The sequence below is a fragment of the Artibeus jamaicensis genome, unplaced genomic scaffold (assembly GCF_021234435.1).
Source record: "Artibeus jamaicensis isolate MK-2021 breed Jamaican fruit bat unplaced genomic scaffold, CSHL_Jam_final contig_475, whole genome shotgun sequence".
Lineage (NCBI taxonomy): Eukaryota > Metazoa > Chordata > Mammalia > Chiroptera > Phyllostomidae > Artibeus > Artibeus jamaicensis.
The window spans coordinates 5,987,784-6,010,364 of NW_026521852.1; the positions used below are offsets into that span (position 1 = coordinate 5,987,784).

General features: G+C 40.7%; 1 protein-coding gene and 1 pseudogene across 1 annotated transcript in view; both read right to left on the reverse strand.

Moving 5' to 3' along the window:
• The window catches only part of LOC119048473 (sodium/potassium-transporting ATPase subunit alpha-4), a 40,445-nt gene extending 19,722 nt beyond the window's left edge, over positions 1 to 20,723 (reverse strand). The window contains exons 1-12 of the mRNA XM_037144092.2: positions 20,574 to 20,723; positions 20,373 to 20,432; positions 18,610 to 18,813; positions 17,913 to 18,026; positions 13,694 to 13,828; positions 13,299 to 13,416; positions 9,992 to 10,260; positions 8,301 to 8,499; positions 7,958 to 8,067; positions 7,661 to 7,795; positions 1,829 to 2,018; positions 1,508 to 1,680 (exon numbers count right to left, since the gene is read on the reverse strand). Coding sequence (XP_036999987.2) covers positions 1,508 to 1,680; positions 1,829 to 2,018; positions 7,661 to 7,795; positions 7,958 to 8,067; positions 8,301 to 8,499; positions 9,992 to 10,260; positions 13,299 to 13,416; positions 13,694 to 13,828; positions 17,913 to 18,026; positions 18,610 to 18,813; positions 20,373 to 20,432; positions 20,574 to 20,723 — 1,857 coding nt within the window. The remainder of the gene's footprint in view (positions 1 to 1,507; positions 1,681 to 1,828; positions 2,019 to 7,660; positions 7,796 to 7,957; positions 8,068 to 8,300; positions 8,500 to 9,991; positions 10,261 to 13,298; positions 13,417 to 13,693; positions 13,829 to 17,912; positions 18,027 to 18,609; positions 18,814 to 20,372; positions 20,433 to 20,573) is intronic.
• On the reverse strand, positions 4,079 to 4,171 carry LOC119048478 (uncharacterized; annotated as a pseudogene).
• Positions 20,724 to 22,581: the final 1,858 nt, after the last annotated feature.

Sequence of the window (22,581 nt, forward strand, 5' to 3'; positions counted from 1 at the left end):
GCAGAGACTTAGGAACCTCTGGAACAACTTTAAATGTTCCAACATCTGAATCATAGGAATGCCAGAAGGAGAAGAGGAAAAGCAAGAAATTGAAAACTTATTTGAAAAAATAATGAAGGAGAACTTCCCCAATCTAGTGAAGGAAATAGATTTCCAGGAAGTCCAGGAAGCTCAGAGAGTCCCAAAGAAGTGGACCCAAAGAAGCACACACCAAGGCACATCATAATTCTATTACCTAAGATTAAAGATAAGGAGAAAATCTTAAAAGCAGTAAAAAAAGGAGACAGTTGCCTACAAAGAAGTTTCCACAAGACTATCAGCTGATTTCTCAAAAGAAACCTTGCAGGCAGTAAGGGACTGGAAAGCAGTATCCCAAGTCATGAAAGGCAAGGACCTACATCCAAGATTACTCTATCCAGCAAAGCTCATTTAGAGTAGGAGGGCAGATAAAGGTCTTCCTTGATAAAGTCAAGTTAGAGGAATTCATCACCACCAAGCCCTTATTATATGAAATGTTAAAGGGACTTACCTAAGAAAAAGAAGAAGATCAAAACTATGAGCAGTAAAATGACAACAATTTACAACTATCAACAACTGAACTAAAAAAACAACAAAAGCAAACTAAGCAAAGAACTAGAAGAGGAACAGAATCACAGATGGAGATCACATGGAGGGTTATCAGTGGGGAGGAGGAGGAGAGAGAATGGGGGGAAAGTTACAGGGAATAAGAAGCAAAATTGGTAGGTACAAAACAGACAGGGGGAGGTTAAGAAAAGTATAGGAAATAGAGAAGTCAGATAACTTATACATATGACCCATGGACATGAACAAGTGGGGGGAATGCTGGAGGGATGAGGGTGCAGTGTAGAAGGGGATTAAAGTGAGAAAAAATGGAAAAATTGTAATAGCATAATCAATAAAATACACTTTTTAAAAAAGGCTTGGTGATTAAAGCATTTAGAAAGCTATTAATCCAGGAACTAGAATGTATGACCTGACCTACCCTGACTCCAGAAGACCCACAAGCAATTTGACTTTTGTGCCCCAGGAGAATGCAAACAATCAAGATGGTATCTGAGCCATCGTGCTCCAGAGAGAGAATGTCCACCAACCAGAATGAAGATTAAGAATCTCCAGTGATCAGGTGAAGGCATGCTAGGGAAATATCCAGACTGCAACTTTTATCTGATTAACTTTTTCCCTGAATTCCAAACTCCTTACCTACCCCTTCTTCTCCTTATAAAAAAGGACAGCTTGAGATGTAAGATGATCTTTTAGGGTACAGAACCTGCCATCTTTCTCAGATTGCTGGTCTTCTGAATAAAGTGCCATAAACATTCAATGTTTGTCTCTACTTATTGGTTCTGGTAGTCACAGGCCACACAAACACTGACTATTTCAGTTTCAAAATCAATTAAACCAAGATTATTAAGAACCGACTCTATGCAAGGTTTTCTATTGTTCCAATTTGTGACAGGTGGGGCTTCTGGGGTGGTGAAGCATTTACCTTAATCCCTGCATTTCGACACTTGCCCACGGCATCAGGCACTGCAGCTCGGGGAGGGTCGATCATGGATATGAGCCCCACAAAACAAAGGTTATTCATAGGGAAATTGATTTTATCTGTATTAAACTTGAATCCCTTGGAGAAAGTTTTAGGAAGATTCAAGAAACAGAACCCTGGAGAGAGAGAGAACAGAAGGGACCAATAGTCACTTTATTATCTATGTCCCTATCCCAGTCACCCCAACATCCTAGATTTTCCACCCCACGACTCAGAACCATTTTGATGGCATTCTTGCAAAGGCATCTCCTATAGCTCCCTTACCTAGCACACGTTCCCCCAGACCTCCCAGTTCCAAGTAGGCATTTTGGAAGGCTTCTTTCATTTCATCATCCATTGGGTACTCATGCCCATTCAGCATGTAACTAGAGCAAAACTCCAAGATCCTCTCAGGAGCCCCCTTCATCATCAGCACGTGGGCCTGGGAGCTGTCTTCCCGAAGGTGGATGGACATCTAGGGATAAGAAAGGAAGCACTAGTGAAATAAGAGAGAGTAGGGTCAGGGCAAAAAAGCAAGGGAAAGGTTTCTGAGGGTACAACAGATAGGCAATCTGTTTCATACCCCTCCATTTCCTTTGTGCCAGAACCCCAAGGCTCAAGAACCCCAAGGCTCCAGAAACCCAAGACTGAACATCTTCAGTCAAGTCAGACTCATGGTCGGTCCCCTTTCCTTTTCAAGAGCCTCGGGCTGGCATTATTTGCACATAAATCCCTGTCTCCTCAGCCCCACTGGAAGCTGAGGGTAGAAGCAGGTGCACTCACTTTCTCTGCTTCCTCTCTGCCTGGATGGCTGGGGAACAGAAGGGATGAGGCTGACAAACACTGCAGAGTGGGCAGGAGAGAAAGCTTAGAGCCCAAAGACCTGTGTCTAGAGACAGCTGGAATGCTTCGTGACCTCAGGTCAATCCATTTGACTTTTCAAAACCTTAGTGCCTTTGATGAAATGTGAAAGGATCTGCATTGCCTTTCATTGAGTTTTCATGATAGTTAATATTTGCAAAAAAAACGTTAAAAACTCCAAAGTACATTTCAGAAATATGTTAGCCTTTCTATCCTCCTCTCCACTTTCTCCTAAATTCATAAGCACTCCCTTGAGAGGGTCTGGATGGTGCCAGTAGGGGGTCTGGGTTGAATGTGAGAGTCAGGGCCAATGTGGCTGGTGTGGGAGGGAAGGGCATATTTATGAAGGAAACTTGAAACAACACACAAGGAGGAAAGAGAAATAAGATCAAGTTAGGTTTTGCATTTTTCTTTGATCTCTGATCTGTGAAAGGGAACTATCTGTGGGGTTCCTTTTATAATCCACAGGAAATTTCTGCTACATAGCCTATTGGGTAACAAAATTAGCACATTGAAAGGAAATGAGCTGGATTGTGGGGGGGGGGGAGAGGTTGGGTGAGGGGGTGGAGGTGGAAAAGGATACAGCAGGGATAAATGGTAATGGAAAAAATACAATAAAATAATGTATAATAATTTTTTAAATAAATAAAAATAAAGAAAATAAACTGGTACAGTAAAGCCCAGACTGCACTGCTCAAAGGATAAGCAAGATGGGCAATCTGTGTGTGTAAAGTGGTCAAAACCATTTCATTAGAAACTTTCAAAAAGTGTTCAGTTATATTCAGAATATACTTAAGCAGTTGAGAAGAAAAACCTTAACTTGTTTAAGCAGAAGCTTGTAAAGTTTTGAAAAGCTTAATTTTCTGAGTGTCTAATACATATTTGTAGACAATTATTGGAGATTTTGGAGATGAGAGCAAGGCCTACATAAACTACTAACTTGGTCACAGAAAAATCACATCTTGATAGAAAATTACAGGAAAAATGGGAAAAATCTGGAACAGAGAAACTTCTTTCTTTCCTTTCCATCTCAGAGTGGGAAAAGGACCAAAATCTGCAAAAGACCAGCAGGCTAAGGGATCTCTTGCAGACTGGAGCCTCTAACTACTCTAAGAGCAAGCTGGCAAGAGGGGTTTTCTGGGAGCCTCCTCTAAGCAAGCCCAAGCAAGGGTAGCTGAGCACACTGGAGGCACCATAGAAGAGGATTTTGCTGTTTGAACTTGATATTCCATAGTTCAGAAAAAAGTACTAACAGTCACTTTGGGTAAAGTTGCTATTTTGTTGGACATCCCAACAAATTCAATAACTATACTTTGCTTTTAATTTAAATAATTTAGAGAGAGCGGTACCTAATTCTGGTCAAAGGCTTTAATTAGGCCCTGTCTAGTAAAAAAATTCTGTCTGGTTTGTAAGACCACTAAATGTCAGAAAAAAAGTGGAAATACATTTGCAGTTTGGGCCTAGGTGACCTATCTTATTACACAAACTAAAAGCCAGTTGAAATAAAAAAAAAATCTATGGATCTATTTCTCTAACTCTTACTTGTTCAGTATTCAATGTGAAAATATAGGTGACTGGGTTTTTAAAAATCTATGTAGCTTTTGTTATTTTATTATTATTATTTTTAGTTACAAATTTTTTCGTAATAAAAACTCTTAAGCAACTTTCAAACATAAAAATATGGAACAATTATGCATGTTATCCAGGGGCCATGCTATCTTCTCTGTATTGTTCTAATCTTAGTATATGTACTATGGACATGAGCACTATGTGTTTTTTTCCAGGAAATTTTTTTAAATTTAAGTTTGCAAATATATTGGCATAAAATTATTTTAAATGTTTTCTTATAATTAAAAATGTTCATACACTAATTTCTGCTCTTAGTTTTACCATTTTATAAAATGTTATTTTTTATTAGTTTCAGGTGTACATCACAGTGGTTAGACAATCATATACTTTACAAAGTGTTATCCCCAATGTTTCTAGTACCCACTTAGCACCATACACACTTATTTCAATATTATTGACTATATTCCTTATGCTTTGACTATTTTTGTAACCACCAACTTGTACTTCTAAATTCTTTCACCCTTTTTACACAGCTCGTTAAGCCCCCTCCCTTCTGGCAACCATAAGTCTTTTTTCTGTATCTATGAGCCCTGTTTTACTTTTGTTAGTTTATTTTATTTTTTAGATTCCACATATGTGAAATCACATAGTATTTGTCTTTCTCTGACTGATTTATTTTATTTAGCACAATACCCCCTAAGTCCATCCATGCTATCACAAACGGTAAGATTTCATTCTCTCTCTTTTTATGACCAAGTAACACTCCATTGTATATATGTACCACAACTTTGTTTTGTACCACGACTTTTTTATACAGTTTTCTATTGATGGACAACTTGGGTTGCTACTGACTTGGGTTGCTAATATGTGTTATTTTTTTTTATTTTAAATTTTTTTATTGATTATGCTGTTACAGTTGTTCTATTCCCCCCTTCATTCCCCTCCACCCTACCCCCCATCCCCACCGTTATCCCCCCTTTAGTTTATGACCATGTGTCTCAAGTCCTTTAGATTCTATATTTCCCATGCTATTCTTGCCCCCCCATCTATTTTCTATCTACTGTCTATGCTACTTATTTTCTGTGCCTTCTCCCCCCTTCTCCTCCTCCCACTCCCCTGTTGCTAACCCTCCTTGAGATCTTCATTTCTATGTTTCCACTCCTGATCTAGCTGTCCTTTTAGTTTGCTTTTGTTTTAGGTGTGGTTGTTCATAACTGTGAGTTTGTTGTCCTTTCACTGCTCATGTTTCTTTATCTTCTTTTTCTTAGGTAAGTCCCTTTAACATTTCATATAATAAGGGCTTGGTGATGATGAACTCCTTGAATTTGATCTTATCTGAGAAGCACTTTGTCTGTCCTTCCATTCTAAATGAAAGTTTTGCTGGATAGAGCAATCTTGGTTGTAGGTTTTTGGATTTCATGACTTGGAATACCTCTTTCCAGCCCCTTCTTGCCTGTAAGGTCTCTTTTGAGAAATCCGCTGACAGTCTGATGGGGACTCCTTTGTAGGTGATTGTCCCCTTAGCTCTTGCTGCTTCTAGGATTCTCTCCTTCATTTTAATTTTAGCTAATGTAATTATGATGTGCCTTGGTGTGTTCCTTCTTGGGTCCAACTTCTTTGGGACTCTCTGAGCTTCCTGGATTTCCTGGAAGTCTATTTCCTTTGCCAGATTGGGGAAATTCTCCTTTATTATTTGTTCAAATAAGTTTTCCACTGGTGGCTGTGCCTTTCCCCCTTCTGGTACCCCTATAATCCGGATGTTGGAGCATTTAAAGATTTCCTGGAGGTTCCTAAGACTCTCATTTCTTTGAATTCTTGCTTCTTGACTCTTTTCTGTTTGGCCATTATTTGCTTTCTTCTGGTCCACTCCATTGATTTGAGTCCCAGTTTCCTTTTCATTGCTATTGGTGTCCTGTGCAATTCCATTAATTTCAATTAGTTTTGCCTTCATATGTTTGTCTAATTTGTGGGTATAATTAACCAGTTCTGTGAGGATCCTGATGACCAGTGTTTTAAACTGTGCGTCTGAGAGTTTTGCTATTTCTTCATCACTTAGATCTATGGGCTCTGGGGCTTTGAGATATTCTTGCGACATTTTTGGTCTGTTCTGGACCTTTAAGTGTGAGAAGCCGTGCCTTGGACTCCCAGGTCGCTGGGTTGTGAAGCTGTATGTGGGGGCGTGGTCAGAGCGGGGAAATGGCAACCCCCTCTGCTGTTTCTCACAGCTGGGTGAGGATTAGCGTCTTAGGTGGTTCACCTGGGCCGGGCCACTCAGAGTTGCTGGGTTATGACGCTGTATGTGGAGGTGGGGTCAGAGCAGGGAAATGGCAGCACCCTCCACTCCCGCTAGCCGCAGGACCCGCCGGCCCTGGTCCAACCGCTCACTCCTTCGCCTGTCTGCCCGCGCACAAATGCGTGATCACAGTCAACATGCAGCACTGCTCCCCCGCTGTCTCCCCCGCGGTCGCTCGCCTAGTGGCTCGCTCAGTCGCTCACTAGGTCCAACCCTGCGCCTGGATTCTGCGCGTCTGCATTCCGCGCCTGAATCCGGCTGACCGAGACCTGTGCAATCCCGCTTCACCAGCCGCTGGTTTCGCCCCTTACCGGTCAGGCTGAAGAATTTGTTGTTAACGGACTTCCAAAAAGTTCAATTTTCCGTGTTCTGGCTGTGTTTTCTGTTGCTAATATTTAGTTGTCTCTAAACTTGGTTGTGTGAGAAGGCACGGCACATCCACCTATGCCTCCATCTTGGCGGAAGTCCGGTAATATGTGTTTTTTAAGATAAAAAACAAAACTGAATTTTGGGAGTCTCATGTCTTCTTTGTTACTGCATCTGAATGTCTGACCTTTACAAGTAGTGCCACTCAGAGAATGAACTCAGAGAATTCCAGTCCCCTGAGCAAATCACAATTGTCCCATAGAACTTGAACCTTAGTTGGTAGAGTCAATGAACCTTGAACCTTAATTGGTCACATCAATGCTGCCACTCCCAACTTTCCAGTGTAACTGTCTCTTCAAAGTGTGCTAGGATTCTCATGTGGGAGAGAAATACTGTGTTTCCTGTCACTCTCATGGATTTTATTGTTAGTGCCACCACTCTCCCTCATTCAGCATTTTTCTTCCTTTGCTGCTCTTCCATGAATAACAGAGAAAATGCTCGGGGAAAATGAAATTCACAACCACTCTGGAGACCCCTGATCTCCTGCTTGTTGGCAGCTGCTAGAATTGCAGGCATGGAATGAAAAGAAATATTGATGACTAAGAAATGAGGAATGTCTAGGAAATGTCATGTAAATCCAGCCTTATTCTGAAGTGGCTAGTCTTGTAGTAATGATAAAAATGCCTCCCAACAGCTACAGGGACTATAATGTAACTTTCACCAACCAGCCATAAGAGAGCTTTTTATGACTTGTGGTGTAGTCTCTCTCTTTAGGACTGAATGCCTCAAGTGTAGTCTACACTTGTGGTGTAGAGCTCTCTTTAGGACTAAATGCCTCTCCCTTTATCACCTGCTCCTCCCTGTACCTATTTGTCACCTTCTCTTGAGGTGAGCCTTCTTCCTAGTTAGGATGCTGGTTATCCACTGTCTCTATCCTTCTGCTTAAAGATGATGTTGGCCACAAAGCTCCCATTTCACCAAAAGATGAGCATCCCCCCAACATTCTCCTGCCTTTGTTGGTTCTGTACCTGGTACTTGTTGGTAGAATTAAAGGGAATCTCTGCCACCTTGGGGCTTTTCTCTCTCATCTCCTTCACAGAGCTGTAGTACTGCTCGATGAACTTGAGAAGGGCTGACTCAGAAGCATCCCCTGCTGTTGCCCGCTGGCAGAATGGGGTTTTGTATATAAGCCCATGGAACAAGGAGGGGGGCAGAGTGGGAGGGTGCCTGGGGAAATCACTGAGGACCAGGAAAGATAATTTTTTGGGAGAGAGTTGGTTATACCCTGGACACTGAGGTACCCTCTACCCCCTTAGGCTTGACACCTTAGCTATGGGAAGGGTCTCCTGATCAGCCTTAAAGTCAGCTCGGTTGCAGAGGCCAGCAATTCCAGCCAGGATAAACCAAGTAGCAGAACTCTTGGCAAATGTTTTCCCTAGAGAGAAAGAATAAACTGTGAGCAGGGGAGAGTTTAAAGCAGGGAGTTATTTCCATCCTGTTCTGTACCCCAAAACTTCACAGAGACATCTCCTTTCCTACATACCTTCCATCTCTCCCTCACTTTCCAGGTGCTTTTTCTTTGAACTCACCATTCACATTTCCCTCTCAGCTCACTCATCACATATCCCCACATCCTTTCACTCTTGGCCCACCAGTGCCACTAGTCACCAATCTGTTCTTCACTCGTGTCAGCCTCATAGATGGTCTTATCGAACCATAAGTGGGCAACAGTCATGCGGTTCTGGGTGAGGGTCCCTGTCTTGTCAGAGCAGATGGTAGAGGTGGAGCCCAGGGTCTCCACTGCCTCCAGGTTCTTTACCAGACAGTTCTTCCTTGCCATGCGCTTGGCTGTCAGCGTCAGACATACCTATGGTTACAAAGAAGTGAGAGAATAAATGGAAAGAAGATACTGGCTACTTACACTACTTTGTGTTTTGGAAACCTGATTTTTTTCTATTTTAATTTTTAGTACTAATTTCCTTTATGTTCCTACCTAGTCTTAAAAAATTTCATCTCTGGCTACAGTAAAATAAATTAGTAAAGTGATTTTGGTTTGTGCTTTAAGATTGAGTTTTAAAACCAGAGTGTATTATTTACAAGGGTGTCGTAGAAAATGACACCTTATTTTCCCTGACATATTCCACTCCCTTATAATCCTTATATCTTTTCTCTTCAGTAGACTCTTTTTCATTCAAGTTCAGGCCATACCCTTTTCTCAAGTCCAGTCTTTCCAAGGACTGCATTAATAGCGAATCTTTTATTGTAGTATAAGATTCTATGTGTGGAGTGGGGATTGCACCAATTGTTTAAAAAAAACAATGCAGAGAATGATTAAATTGAGAAGAAATATTGCAGCACTAAAAAGGAGTTGAGGAGTCATTTCAATCAGAAAAATTTTGTTGACTATAAATTACATTGATTGTACATTCAACAAAAGTCAGGTGTGTGTGGCAGATTGTTTTAAAAGCCAATGAATTTTTAGGATGTGGTTATGTAAGTGCTGAATTCTAATCATGGGGTTATGTTTTATTTATGTAATATCACTACTGCTGATGTTTTTGTGCTAGTTCAACTGTACCTTGAGTATTATTTTCATTTTTATTTTAGTAAACTAGAGCATACCCCAAACAGGTGATCAGCAAGACAAGGGGCCTGAAGACCATGTTACATGGCTAGGGGAAAGGGATTGTTATTTCACCTCCTATCTGGAGAGTTTGAGGGCACATAATGGCTACTGTCAAAAATCTAAATGGTAGTTTATAGAAGAGAAAGAGTTGACTTATTTTGTGTTTCATCAAATGGGAAAACTGGGGCCAAACAAAAGGTTGTATTTCCGCTCAACACAATGCAATCAGACTAGAGCAACACAACAATGAAATGAGCTGAGGCAAAAAGGGGTGGGCTTCTCATGACCAGAAACAATCATCATCTCTCTTAGACTTTGTACAGGATAACCAGCATTGGTTGGAGAGTTGAATCTATATGGGCTTGGGAGTCCTTTCCAGTAAATTCTATGATTCTAAATTAGTATTCCTCTATAAACTGATGAATAAATTGAGGCTTGAGGTAAGTTATTTGGACAAGTACACCAGCCAGGACTAGAATTCACTCCCTGAGACTTAAAATCTAATGTTTTCTGTATTGCAACTCACTTCCTTTCTCAATGAGAAGAAAAGAAGGCACCAGAAAATATGCGTAGAGGAAGTCAATGTAATTTGGAAGCTAAATGTTCTGACATCTATATACACATTAGGGATACTCTGCACTTGAGAGGTTTGGCAATAAAACGCATACTAGTGATTTCATTTTCTTGGAGTGGTTTGTCTGCCCTGAGGCCACCCTCTACCCTGGCTACTCACAGTGACAGTGGCCAGCAGCCCCTCAGGGACATTGGCCACGATGATGCCAATAAGGAAAATGACAGCCTCCAGCCAGCCATAGCCCAAGATAATGGAGATCCCAAAGAAAACAACACCAAGAAAGATGGCCACTGAGGTGATTAGATGGATAAAGTGTTCAATCTCTATAGCAATGGGGGTTTTGCCAACTGCCAGGCCTGATGTCAGTCTGGCAATGCGGCCCATCATTGTGGAGTCTCCTGTAGCAATCACGATGCCCTGGGCTGTTCCTGTGGATGAAGGGGGAAGTATGAGTTGGGAGGAATGTTGGGTTCAGTTTCTACAAAAACTGTCAGTGGTCAAAAACAAGGTGGAAACTCAAAAACATCTGAGTGGTCATTATATTCTATTCTCCTTATATTTAGTTTATACAAATAAGGGTCTCCTAGTCTAAAACAATCTTTGAAGATATTTCACGGTTCTCCATATATACCCAGTTTTTTGCCCAAGTGTCTTTACTGTCAAGAAGGTCTTCATTACATTTAATCTAAATGTCTTCTATTGTCTATATATTTCTTAGTTTGCCCTCAGTAGCTGAAAGTTTCTGGATCTCCAGTAGTTACCCATCTGCTAGAGTTCTATGTTACAGTATCTTCCTGTCCTCTAGTTCAATGGCTCTCAAATGGGGGCAAATTGTAGACATTTGGAAATGTCTGGAGACAGTTTTGGTTGCCACAACTGGGTGGGAGGGCGTTGTTGCTAGCAGCTGGTGGGTAGAGGGCAGGGATGCTGCTAACCATTTGCCATCCCCAGGAAAGCCCTCCTCTCCCCATTCGATGAAATTATCCTGCCTCAATGTCAATAGCGTTGAGGTGAGAAACACTGCTCTGACCTGAGCCCCCTCCCTGCTTTGCTGTCTAAAGCCAGTCTGCCCTTGCTGGGTAGGATAGACCATTATATTAGCCTACTGTGTTCCCTCCACCAGCACTGCTCCAAGTTAGAAGGGAAGCTGAGACATCATATTCATTCAGCTTTACACACATCTGATGCAGATCACTCACCTACAAGGCTTGAAATGAGAGGCTCAGCAAGATTCTTTACTCAAAATAATTCTTCCTGCTTTACCATAAGGGCTGAAACTCCTACCAGTAAAGTCATAGCCAGAATTGCCCTCTAAAGCAACATATTATACAAATAGTACTTATTTTGGAATGAGAAAAACTCAGAGCTGGAAATTCAACTTTCAAATGTTCCAGCTGTTTGCCCGGGGGCAAGTCACTTAAATGCTCTGAGACAGGTTTCCTCTTCTTTTAAAATGGGATGGAAACGCTTACAAAACTATGAGGAATAAATGTTTTTAAAAGAGCCTAGAAGAGGGTTGGGTATATAGTAGGAACTCAAATATTAGTTTATTTATTTATTTTATTTAGTAAAATTGAAGGTCTCCAGGAGGGCAGATGTAAAATCACATGTGTAATTTGTAGGGGCAACTCTAATCTGGCAGCTCCCACAACACCTAACATATATTTCCAAAGTCACCTTCAGCTAGATGAGTCTCACAAGAGGATCCTGCTCAGACCCAAGACAGGTAGGGTCAACGTTAGGTGGAGGTTCTGAAAAGTTTCACAGCCTGAGGTACTCTGTAGCTGAGTTTCAGACTAGTTGCAGAGGCATTTACTGAGGCTTGTGAAAAGAAGATGCTAAAGTAATTGAGAGGTGTTGAAAAGGTTTTTATATTTTGGGAGGGAGTAGAGTATGGTGTCACCTATATCCATTTCACCTATATCTATAAAGTATTTCATAATTTAGTCTAGCTCTTCATTTTCATTCCTCCATGTTTGGAGAAAGGGATTTAATAACTAATCTCAGTGTGTCTAGAGACAGGGTGAATTGATGTTAATCTTCGGGTGGGTTAAGAAGGCCACCTATATCCCATTATAAACTCAGAAAAATAGCTTGGGCCCCCCCATGAAGATGCTTAAGAACTCAAAGAGAGATGTTAGTACAATACCAGCAGACTTGTCAGAGTCCACAGCAGGGAGGCAAAGCTTTAGGATAAAGGTGAATGTTTTCAGATTGAACAGAAATCCCTCAATTTAATAGTCAAGAGTTTCTTCAACCTAGCTCCACCACTCTGTCCACATCTTGGATCCATCTAGTCTCTTGCTGAAGCCTCCTCCATTCTAGCCAAATCCTTGTTTCTCAGATGGAATGCTCGCTTTCCCCCTTATCTGAAGCATATACTTTACTGATGAAAAATTTATTTTGGAAGAGGAAATTTAAGAAAATTTCTTTCTAAAATTTAATAATGGAAATCTAGTGTTTTTGGAGAAAGCTTACTAACTTGCAAGATTGCAACTGTCCATCAAATTTTTTAATTTTTTCTATTTTAATCTATATTTTATTTTCTGGTTAGATTCTTCTTCAGTCTTAATATTACTCTCAATGTTACCCATATTCTCTAAGGTAATTTCAAATAAACTAATTTTATTACCAGAGAGATTACTAGAAAGCTTTATTTCAGAGGAGAGTCTATGAAAAGAGCATGCACTTTGGAGACAAACCTGCATTAGAATCCTTGCTCCTTCTCTTCTCTGTTGAGTTTTGCTCTTGGACACTGCACTTAATTTCTTTAAACCTTAGTCTTTCATGTGTAAAATAAGGGTAGTATCTGTTGTATAATGTTGTATCTGTTGTATAGAATCAGTTATCTGTAACACTTGATACATATTAGGCATTCAATTAAAAAAAGCAATGTCTTAGACACCTAACATTTATTCTTAAGTATGAATAATGATTTTAATGTGTGTTCCAGAGAGTTATGTAGACCTCCTCTAGGGGAAAAGATGTAGAAGAAGGAGCAAAGCCAAAGTGTGAATGACACCTCTGGGAAGTTAAATTTCAATGTCCCTATCCTCTTTTGGAATAGTGAGAAGATAGGGTTTACCTCAGGGGAAGAAAGACCTAGCAGAGTTGAATAATTTTCCTCCCCTCTGTGTTATATTTAGCTCATAAAGCATAGTCCATTTGCTAACTAGAATAAAAATAGGACACTTACAATGTGTTAGGCCTTTTGCTAACCATTTTATGTGTACTATTCCTTTAATCCACATAAAAATCTGTAAGGTAGTGATTTTTAGTGTCATTATTGTGCAAATATAAAAATTATGGCTTTGACTTTTACCAAAGGTCATACAACTCATGAATGATGGAGAGCCTAGGCTACTTACCAGCTGTTACCTAATGTACTATATTTAGAAGATAGAAACTTCCCGAAATCTTTCAACCTCTACTTTTGAATCTAGGATATTTATGATGTGATATTCACCTTCCACACAATTGGTGGAGAAAAAGCAGATGTTTTGGGTCTCCAGAGGGTTCTCATGGGTGAAATCAGGGGAGCGGGTTTGGGGCTCTGACTCTCCCGTCAAGGATGAGTTGTCCACCTAAGATGAGAGGGAGGATGAGTGAGAAAGTGAGCACTGGGTAAAAAAAAATTCTTTTGCAAAGATGACACAGCTTTATCCGCCACCAACATCATCATTATCGACATGCAGAGAGAAATATAAACTTACAAACTTGCACCTTATTGTCTCTAACCTCAAATCTATGCTCGTAACTTCTAAAGGTTCTAAGTAATGTCATACTTTCACTGATCCGAGGTCAACACAGTGCCTCAAAGCCATGCTTGGCTCCCTCCCCTAGCTTTCCACATCCCCTCACCTTACATCCTTGTGCAGAGATTAGCCGAATATCAGCGGGGATTCGGTCTCCACCCTTTACTTCTACCAGGTCTCCTACCACCACATTTTGTACATTGACCTGCACCTTCTCTCCACCTCGAATTACCAGAGCTTTCTGTGGAAGATAGTAAAGGTCATTTTCAAGGCTTTCTGCTCCCCCCATTCTGCTCGTGTTCCTAGTCTCCTTTTCTGACTCTCTTTTCTTACATTGTCACTTACTATATCATTTTTTAAAAGTTGCTAAATGTATTGGGGTTACATTGGTTAATAGCATGATATAATTTTTAGGTGTACAAGAATATAATTCTTTTTTAAAATTTTTTTAAAAATTTTTTATTGATTATGCTTACAGTTGTTCTATTCCCCCTTTCATTCCCCTCCACCCTACCCCCCATCCCCACCATTCCCCCCCTTTAGCTTATGACCATGTGTCTCAAGTCCTTTAGATTCTATATTTCCCATGCTATTCTTGCCCCCCTATCTATTTTCTATCTACTATCTATGCTACTTATTTTCTGTACCTTCTCCCCCCTTCTCCTCCTCCCACTCCCCTGTTGCTAACCCTCCTTGAGATCTTCATTTCTATGTTTCCACTCCTGATCTAGCTGTCCTTTTAGTTTGCTTTCGTTTTAGGTGTGGTTAGTAATAACTGTGAGTTTGTTGTCCTTTCACTGTTCATGTTTCTTTAACTTCTTTTTCTCAGATAAGTCCCTTTAACATTTCATATAATAAGGGCTTGGTGATGATTAACTCCTTGAATTTGATCTTATCTGAGAAGCACTTTGTCCTTCCATTCTAAATGAAAGTTTTGCTGGATAAAGCAATCTTGGTTGTAGGTCTTTGGATTTCATGACTTGGAATACCTCTTTCCAGCTCCTTCTTGCCTGTAAGGTCTCTTTTGAGAAATCCGCTGACAGTCTGATGGGGACTCCTTTGTAGGTGACTTTCCCCTTAGCTCTTGCTGCTTCTAGGATTCTCTCCTTCATTTTAATTTTGGCTAATGTAATTATGATGTGCCTTGGTGTGTTCCTTCTTGGGTCCAACTTCTTTGGGACTCTCTGAGCTTCCTGGATTTCCTGGAAGTCTATTTCCTTTGCCAGATTGGGGAAATTCTCCTTTATTATTTGTTCAAATAAGTTTTCCACTGGTGGCTGTGCCTTTCCCCCTTCTGGTACCCCTATAATCCGGATGTTGGAGTGTTTAAAGATGTCCTGGAGGTTCCTAAGACTCTCCTCATTTCTTTGAATTCTTGCTTCTTGACTCTTTTCTGTTTGGCCATTATTTGCTTTCTTCTGGTCCACTCCATTGATTTGAGTCCCAGTTTCCTTTTCATTGCTATTGGTGTCCTGTGCAATTCCATTAATTTCAATTAGTTTTGCCTTCATGTATTTGTCTAATTTGTGGGTATAATCAACCGGTTCTGTGAGGATCCTGATGACCAGTGTTTTAAACTGTGCGTCTGAGAGTTTTGCTATTTCTTCATCACTTAGATCTATGGGCTCTGGGGCTTTGAGATCTTCTTTTGACATTTTTGGTCTGTTCGTGCCCTTTAAGTGTGAGAAGCGGTGCCTTGGACTCCCAGGTCGCTGGGTGGTGACTCTGTATGTGGGGGCATGGTCAGAGCAGGGAAATGGTGGCCCCCTCTGCTGTTTCGTGACACTTGGTGAGGAGCAGAGTCTTAGGTGGTTCACCTGGGCCGGGCCACTCAGAGTTGCTGGGTTATGACGCTGTATGTGGAGGTGGGGTCAGAGCAGGGAAATGGCGGCGCTCTCCCTGCCGCTTGCTGCAGGGACCCGCTGGGTCCCGATCCAATCGCCCACTCCCTTGCCTGTCCACCCGTGCACAAATGTGCGACCACAGTCGACACGCAGCCCCGCTCCCCCGCTGTCTCCTCCGCGGTCGCTCGCCTGGTCGCTCACTCGGTCGCTCGCTAGGTCCAACCTCGTGCCTGGATTCCGCGTGCCTGAGTCCGTCTGACCGAGTCCTCCTGTGCAGCCCCGCTTCACCAGCTGCTGGTTTCGTCCCTTACCAGTCAGGCTGAAGAATTTGTTGTTAACGGACTTCCAAAAAGTTCAATTTTCCGTGTTCTGGCTGTGTTTTCTGTTGCTAATATTTAGTTGTCTCTAAACTTGGTTGTGTGAGAAGGCACAGCACATCCGCCTATGCCTCCATCTTGGCGGAGGTCCAGAATATAATTCTTGAAAGGTGGATTGCAAATTCCTACCATTGCTGTCTTGCTTTTTGCATTGTGACTTTTTGCATGGCTTTTTGCATTGTGACTTTGATGCTTCTCCTACTAAGAGATGGGGTCTATCCCTCCAACCTTACACTTAAGCTTGACTACAGATAGATTGTTTTGGCCCATAGGACATTAGCAATTGTAATGCAAGCAGAGGGTTAAAAGTGCATGCACATTGGTGCTTGCCCTGTAGTCACTGGAAACCCCTCTGCCACCATATTGAACAAAGCCCAAGTTAGCCTCCTGGAGGAAGAAAGATTATCAAGAGAAAGCCCTAGTTGGCCCCAGCAATCTCGGCTGAGGCCCCAGAGATTTGAATGAGGTCATTTTAGACAACTCAGCATTAGCTAAATTCAACTCAGATCAGAAGAACAGCCCAGTCATAGAACTGTGAGAAATAATATTTGTTGTTTTGAGCTACTGAGTGTTGGGGTGGTTTGTTAGAAAGCAAAAGCTGTTAGTTTCCAAACTCCTAGATCATTCTACCCAAAACATTTCCTCAGAACTCTTGCTCAAGGGAGATGATGGTCCTGGGCTATAATGCTAGAGCATCATCAAGTAGTTGAAATTTTGGAACTTGTTTCTTTCTAAGTTTCTAGATCTGTGCCTAGGAACCTCTTTCTACTGTCATATTATTTCTGGGTTCTCAAAAAACCCTTTTTATCTGAAAACAATCTAAACTTTTAGAAGAGTTTCAAGAATAAAAGTTGTACCTAAGACACCAGTATAACCTTTACCTAGTTCACCTATTAAAATCTTATCCTATTTGCTTGATCATTTGTCCCCATGTCCTCTATGGGGATATGTGAATATTTCTTTCTTGAACCATTTGAGGGTAAGTTACACACATCATGATCTTTTATTCTACATATTTCAGTGTTCATTTTCTAAGAATCAAGTATCAAATAACCATAATACAGTTATCAATTTCAGTAAATTTTATATTAACACTATATCTTAATCTGTATGCATTTCAGTTTTGTCAGTTGACCCAATATATTTTACAGCATATTTTTTCTCTTCCAGCACAGGAGTCTAAGGCCAGGGATTACATTTAGTTGTCTTGTCTCTTTTAACCTCGAACATTCTCACAGTTGTACTTTTTCTTTAAGGTCATCGACATTTGAACAACTAGCCTCTCCACCTACCTTTGCCATTTTTAAAAAATTTTATTTATTTATCTTTAGAGGGGAAGGGAAGGAGAGAGGGAGAGAAATATCAATGTATAGTTGCTTCTGGTGCACCCCCTGCTGGGAACTGGCCCCTGCTGGGATCTGGCCTGCAACCCACGAATGTGCCCTGACTGGGAATCGAACCGCGATCATCTGGTTTGCAGGCCCGCGCTCAATCCACTGAGCGACACCAGCCAGGGCTCTTTTGCCATTTTTTTAAAAAAAGAGAACATTCTCATTTGGGCTTTCATACTATACTCCTTAAATTCAAATTATGCATTCTATAGCAGACCACTTCATGGGTGATGCTCTGCCTTTCTCTGGGTACATTTTTTTTTTTTTTGCTTTTTGTTTCTTTGTTTTGAAATTTCCAAAATTTTATTTCCACTTAAAACTCCAATTTTTTAAAGTAAATTTTATTGATTATGCTGTTAACAATTGTCCCATTTTTTTTCCCCTTGCCACCCTTCTGCGCGGAACCCACCTTCCCTCCAGCAATACCCCCACCTTAGTTCATATCCATGAGTTGTACATATAAGTTCTTTGGCTTCTCCCTTTCCTATACTATTCTTAACATCCTCCTATCTATTTTGTTCTTACCAATTATGCTACTTGATCCTCAGGATACTTTTAGGGCCAGATAAAGAAAAAATGAAGTGAGCCTCAGTGTCATAACCAGTGTCACTCAGCTCATTCATTTTAGGATATAATTGTCTGGGGAATTCATAATTGTGCATTTTGCTGCATTGTATACTTCCAATTACTAGATCCTCCCACACTAATCCTACCTGAGGCACCATATTCTTAAAAGACTCCATGATTCTGGAACTCTTGGCCTCCTGATAATAGGAGAAGCAGCCAGTGGTGATGACCACAACAGCAAGTACAATGCCCAGGTACAGCTGGGGGTAGGGAAGAAAAGAGCTAATCAGTAGATCCTTTTCTTCCTCTTTATTTTCAGAAAATTGCAAGGAGAATAGCTATTTCTCCAGGTGCAAGAAACCACTGGACTCAGTTGCAGAGTACAAAGGCAGTACAATCTGAGATAGGGCTGGCTTACATGGCTTCCTGGGTGAAGCAACCCCTGAGCTATAGCGAGGGGTCAGCAAAACCCCAAGTCCCATCCAAGAAGGCTATTTATGGGGAGCATGGGGGCAGACAGTAAGGGAGATGGGGAGGAAAGAGGTGTAGAGATTAAAATTCTAGAAAACAGAAAGAGACTGCAAAGTGCTATGATGGTCATTTGGGAAGAGAATCAAAGAAGAGCAAGTTTTTAGGGGAAACCATGCATCTCAAGTGAGCTGAATCAGTAACCTTCCAGAGAAAAGACCAAGGAAACCATGAGGCACTGAGGGCTCCCTTAGAAAGTCCTGAGAGTACTACAGATTCGGGCCAGAGCACTACAGGAATGCTAGGGTGCTATGCAGGAGAGTGTCAGGGGCTGAGCAGAGACCGCGCTGTGCAGTAGTAGTTGAATAGACTCACATTATCTTTGGTAGACTGCTCATTGAAAGACATCTGGATGCCATAGGCCACAAAGCAGAGAATGGCACCAGTCCACAGGAGGATGGAGAAGCCACCAAACAGTTGTTTACAGAATTTGACCCATTCTGAAGTGGTAGGGGGTGGGGTAAGAGTATTGGGTCCTTCTCGAGTCAGGATTTCCTGTGCCTCTTCAGGGCTAAGGCCCTGTGTGAATAAGAAATAAGAATGGGTAGAAAATCATGAAAAAAGAAATAGCTATAGCAAAGAAGAACCTGGCTTCAAAATTCAGATTTGCCATTATAGCCCCAAGAAGGGTCTAGAGATCAATAAATTTCTCTTAGGGTCAGACTAGAAGTTTTTCCTAGATAAATGGGATTTTAAAATTTGCGTCACAGAAGGGATATCACTGAGCATGCTTACACAGGATGAATTTTGAATTTATAGATCGACTCACAAACCTTTCTGAACACCAATCTTGGGCCTGGTACTCTGAAAGGGATACCAAAATCAGTAAGAACGGTCCCTATGCTTATAGAGCTCTAGCTCTAGTGGAGATAATTTGTAATATAGAAATCAAGTGCAAGGCTAATGTAATAATGGGACACACTACAGAATGTCAATAACATATGGACTATTCACAATTTGAGTCTCTTAGAAATACAAAAAAATCAGCTAAATACACAAATGCATAGATTCTCACTTTAGCCTTGTGCAAGCTTGTGTACTTTTTTCTCTTAAATAAAATGATATTAGAACCTACTAAAGTGTTATAAAACAAACTCTCTTTAATCCCTGTCAGCTACTTCCCAACCTCTCACTGAAAAAGATACAATTTTAATAAAAACAAGGTAAGTTTTTATTGTACTCCTCCTTGGTTACCAGAGGAAGCCCCTCCAGCAAAGAAATTCTACATTTAAGAGGAGATTAGATTTTGAAGGCTTGTATTCAAGGTTTTATCTGTGGTCATTGAAATAGTGGCTTATAGTAGCAGCAGCATAGTAACAGTATAGTAATTACTATTACTATAGTAGTATTATAGTAATTACTATAGTATTGCTATAGTAATAGTAATAGTAATAGTAATAGTAATAGTAATAGTAATAGTAGTAATGTATGATTTTATTGTTAAACCAGTGGTTTTCAGTGTGGTCTGGGGACATATGGAGTCCCAAGACCCTTTCATGAGGGTCCACATGGTCAAACAATTTTCATAATAACACTAAATTGCTATTTTTTTCTGTCTCATTCTCTTGATTGTGCAATGGAATTTTCCAAAGGTTGCATGACACATGATATCATAACAGATTTAATTCTGGAAATATATGAGAATCCAGCTGTCTTCTGTTAATAAGCTTGCAAAAGTCTAAAATGCTACTAAATTTTTTATTTTGAAAAACAGTTATTTGTCATAAAATTATTTATTCTAATATATGATGAGTTTACTCTTGTTTTAAAATGAATTCAGAAATAACTTGAAATTTCTCAATTTCAATTTCTAATATGATAATTATGAATAATGTAACCCAAATAAACCAAGCTCTTTGAGTTCCTTGATAATTAATTAGCATAAGAGTTCTAGGGACAAAAGGATAAGAAGCTCTGCTTTAAAACCACTGTTTTATTCTTTAATCTAATTCTGAGCTCCCTTTGGAACAGTTAATATTATTATCTTTGGCCATGTGTGTGTAGCCTGTGAAGCCTGTCTGAGTGGAGGTTAAGGGTAAGAGTTCTGGTGGTCTCCCTCAGGGAGTTCCTTCACTCACCTTTGTCAGGTCCACGGAATACTTGGTGCTCAGTTCTTCCAAGGTTAACTTGTGATCGTTCTGAGGGGATAGAAGAGTCATTGAGGGAGAGGTGATGACCCTGGTTATTTCCAGAGGAGAGGGAGAAACACTTGGGGGAAGATGTTAAAAGGCTGGGGGAACAGAGGGCAACTGCTCAGCATCCATTTTTGGTTTCCTCACCATGACCAGTTCCTTCTTCAGGCCTTCCACATCTATCTTCTTTTTCTTCTTCTTCACCTTTGTTTTACCCTTTTCTGGCCTCCTTCTATGTCTTGGGCTGAGATACTGCTCATGAGGAGTCACTGTTCCCTTTTCCTCAACAAGTTCCATCATTGTCCCTCAGTATAGCTAGCAGAGCTCAACTGGTGGGAAGAAAACAGAAATGGGGAGTGAGCAAGCAGAGAGGAAGAAGAGGTGAGAGGATGTTGTGAAGGAGAAAAGAAGAGAGGAGACAGAACAGTGAGAAGAACAAAGTGGTGGGGAGAAATGGGGCAGAAAGTGGAATGGAGAAGTTAGGCAGTGAGGAACTGAAGGCAAAGGGGGGAAGAGGAGGAGAGAACTAAGGGAGAAAACTAAGAGAAGAGTACAAAGGCCAGAGGAGAGAGATGCCAAGGAAAGAGAGTGAGACCATTGAAGGGTGAAGATGTCAGAGGTGGGAGGAGGAAGTTTTAGAAACAGGGAGGGAAGAGTGAGAAGAGCCTGGGACCCCAGAGAGTTACTAGGAGGTAAAAGGGTGAACAGATGGAGTTGTGGAAATGAAGATGAGGGCCTGGGAGAAGAATAGGTGGATAAGCCTAAGTGATAAAGATGCCACAGGGCACTGAGGAGGTGGGAGCGAGGGGCCAGCTGGGCTTCGGAGCATGCTGGGAGTCCCCAGCCCCAGGGCCTGTGGGCACCATGGCAACAGCCCAAGTCTGCCATCACAATGGCTTCCTGAAAGTTCTGAGAACCCAGAAGTCTCAGTCTCTGTGTGTGAGGGTGTTTGGAGTAGGTTCTGCCACAGAGAAAATTTCTACTTGAGGACAAAACTAGAATAAAAACCTTAGTTCGGTACGTAGAGGTACCTTAGAAAGGTGACTCAAAAAGTAAAGCAGGTACTCCATGTGTAAGCATGCTTTAATGAGATGTACCTCTCCACAAACATTGACTTTACACTTTTAGTTTTGGGAGATCAGATAGAATATGTCAGATCTTTCTTGGGCTTTCTTAAACTTAATTTTTTCATTGACACTATTACAAATGTATTTTCTCATTTTAATATGCCATGTTTATCTCTTTCGTTTACCTTCTTTGGCATTTAGTTAAGTGGTATGGTTGTATTAACTTCATACATGCTTTGTAAATTATACTCTCCCTTCTTCCAAAAGGATCTGAAACATATATTTCTATAATTTATATATTTTTTCAGTTATGCATGTCACATATATTCTCTCTATTGTTTGTTTATCTAATTACATTTTGGTTTGGTGTGCATTGAAAAAATATGACTGTGTAAGGCAATATATCTATATATCTATATTGATGCAATCCTTCATCAACATTCAGAAGTAGGTATGTTGCTTTCTCAGTTGAACAGATAATAATTTGCTTCCTAAGCAGATAGACTGGATTTTTCTCCTCTACTAAAAATGTACAAAATAAAAACTGAAAGTTCCATTTTCTCTCTCTCCAAACATAGATTCCTTACCACTGACATTATTGCTGTTGACATTGTGTGCTTCATGGTCTTCCGATCTTTTTCTTTTTTTTTTAACTTTTTTATTGATTATGCCATTACATTTTTTCTATTCCCCCCTCCACCCTGCATGCCCCTCCCCCACCATTTCCCCCTTTAGTTCATGAACATGTGTCTCAAATTCTTTAAATTCTGTATTTCCCCTACTATTCTTACCCTCCCCCATCTATTTTCTATCTACTGTCTATGCTACTTATTTTCTGTACCTTCTCCCCCCTTCTCCTTCTCTCAGTCCCCTGTTGCTAATCCTCCACGTGATCTTCATTTCTATGATTCACTCCTGATCCAGCTGTCCTCTTAATTTGCTTTTGTTTTAGGTGTGGTTGTTGATAACTGAGTTTGCTGTCCTTTCACTGTTCATCTTTTTTATCTTCTTTTTCTTAGGTAAGTCCCTTTAACATTTCATATAATAAGGGCTTGGTGATGATTAACTCCTTGAATTTGATCTTATCT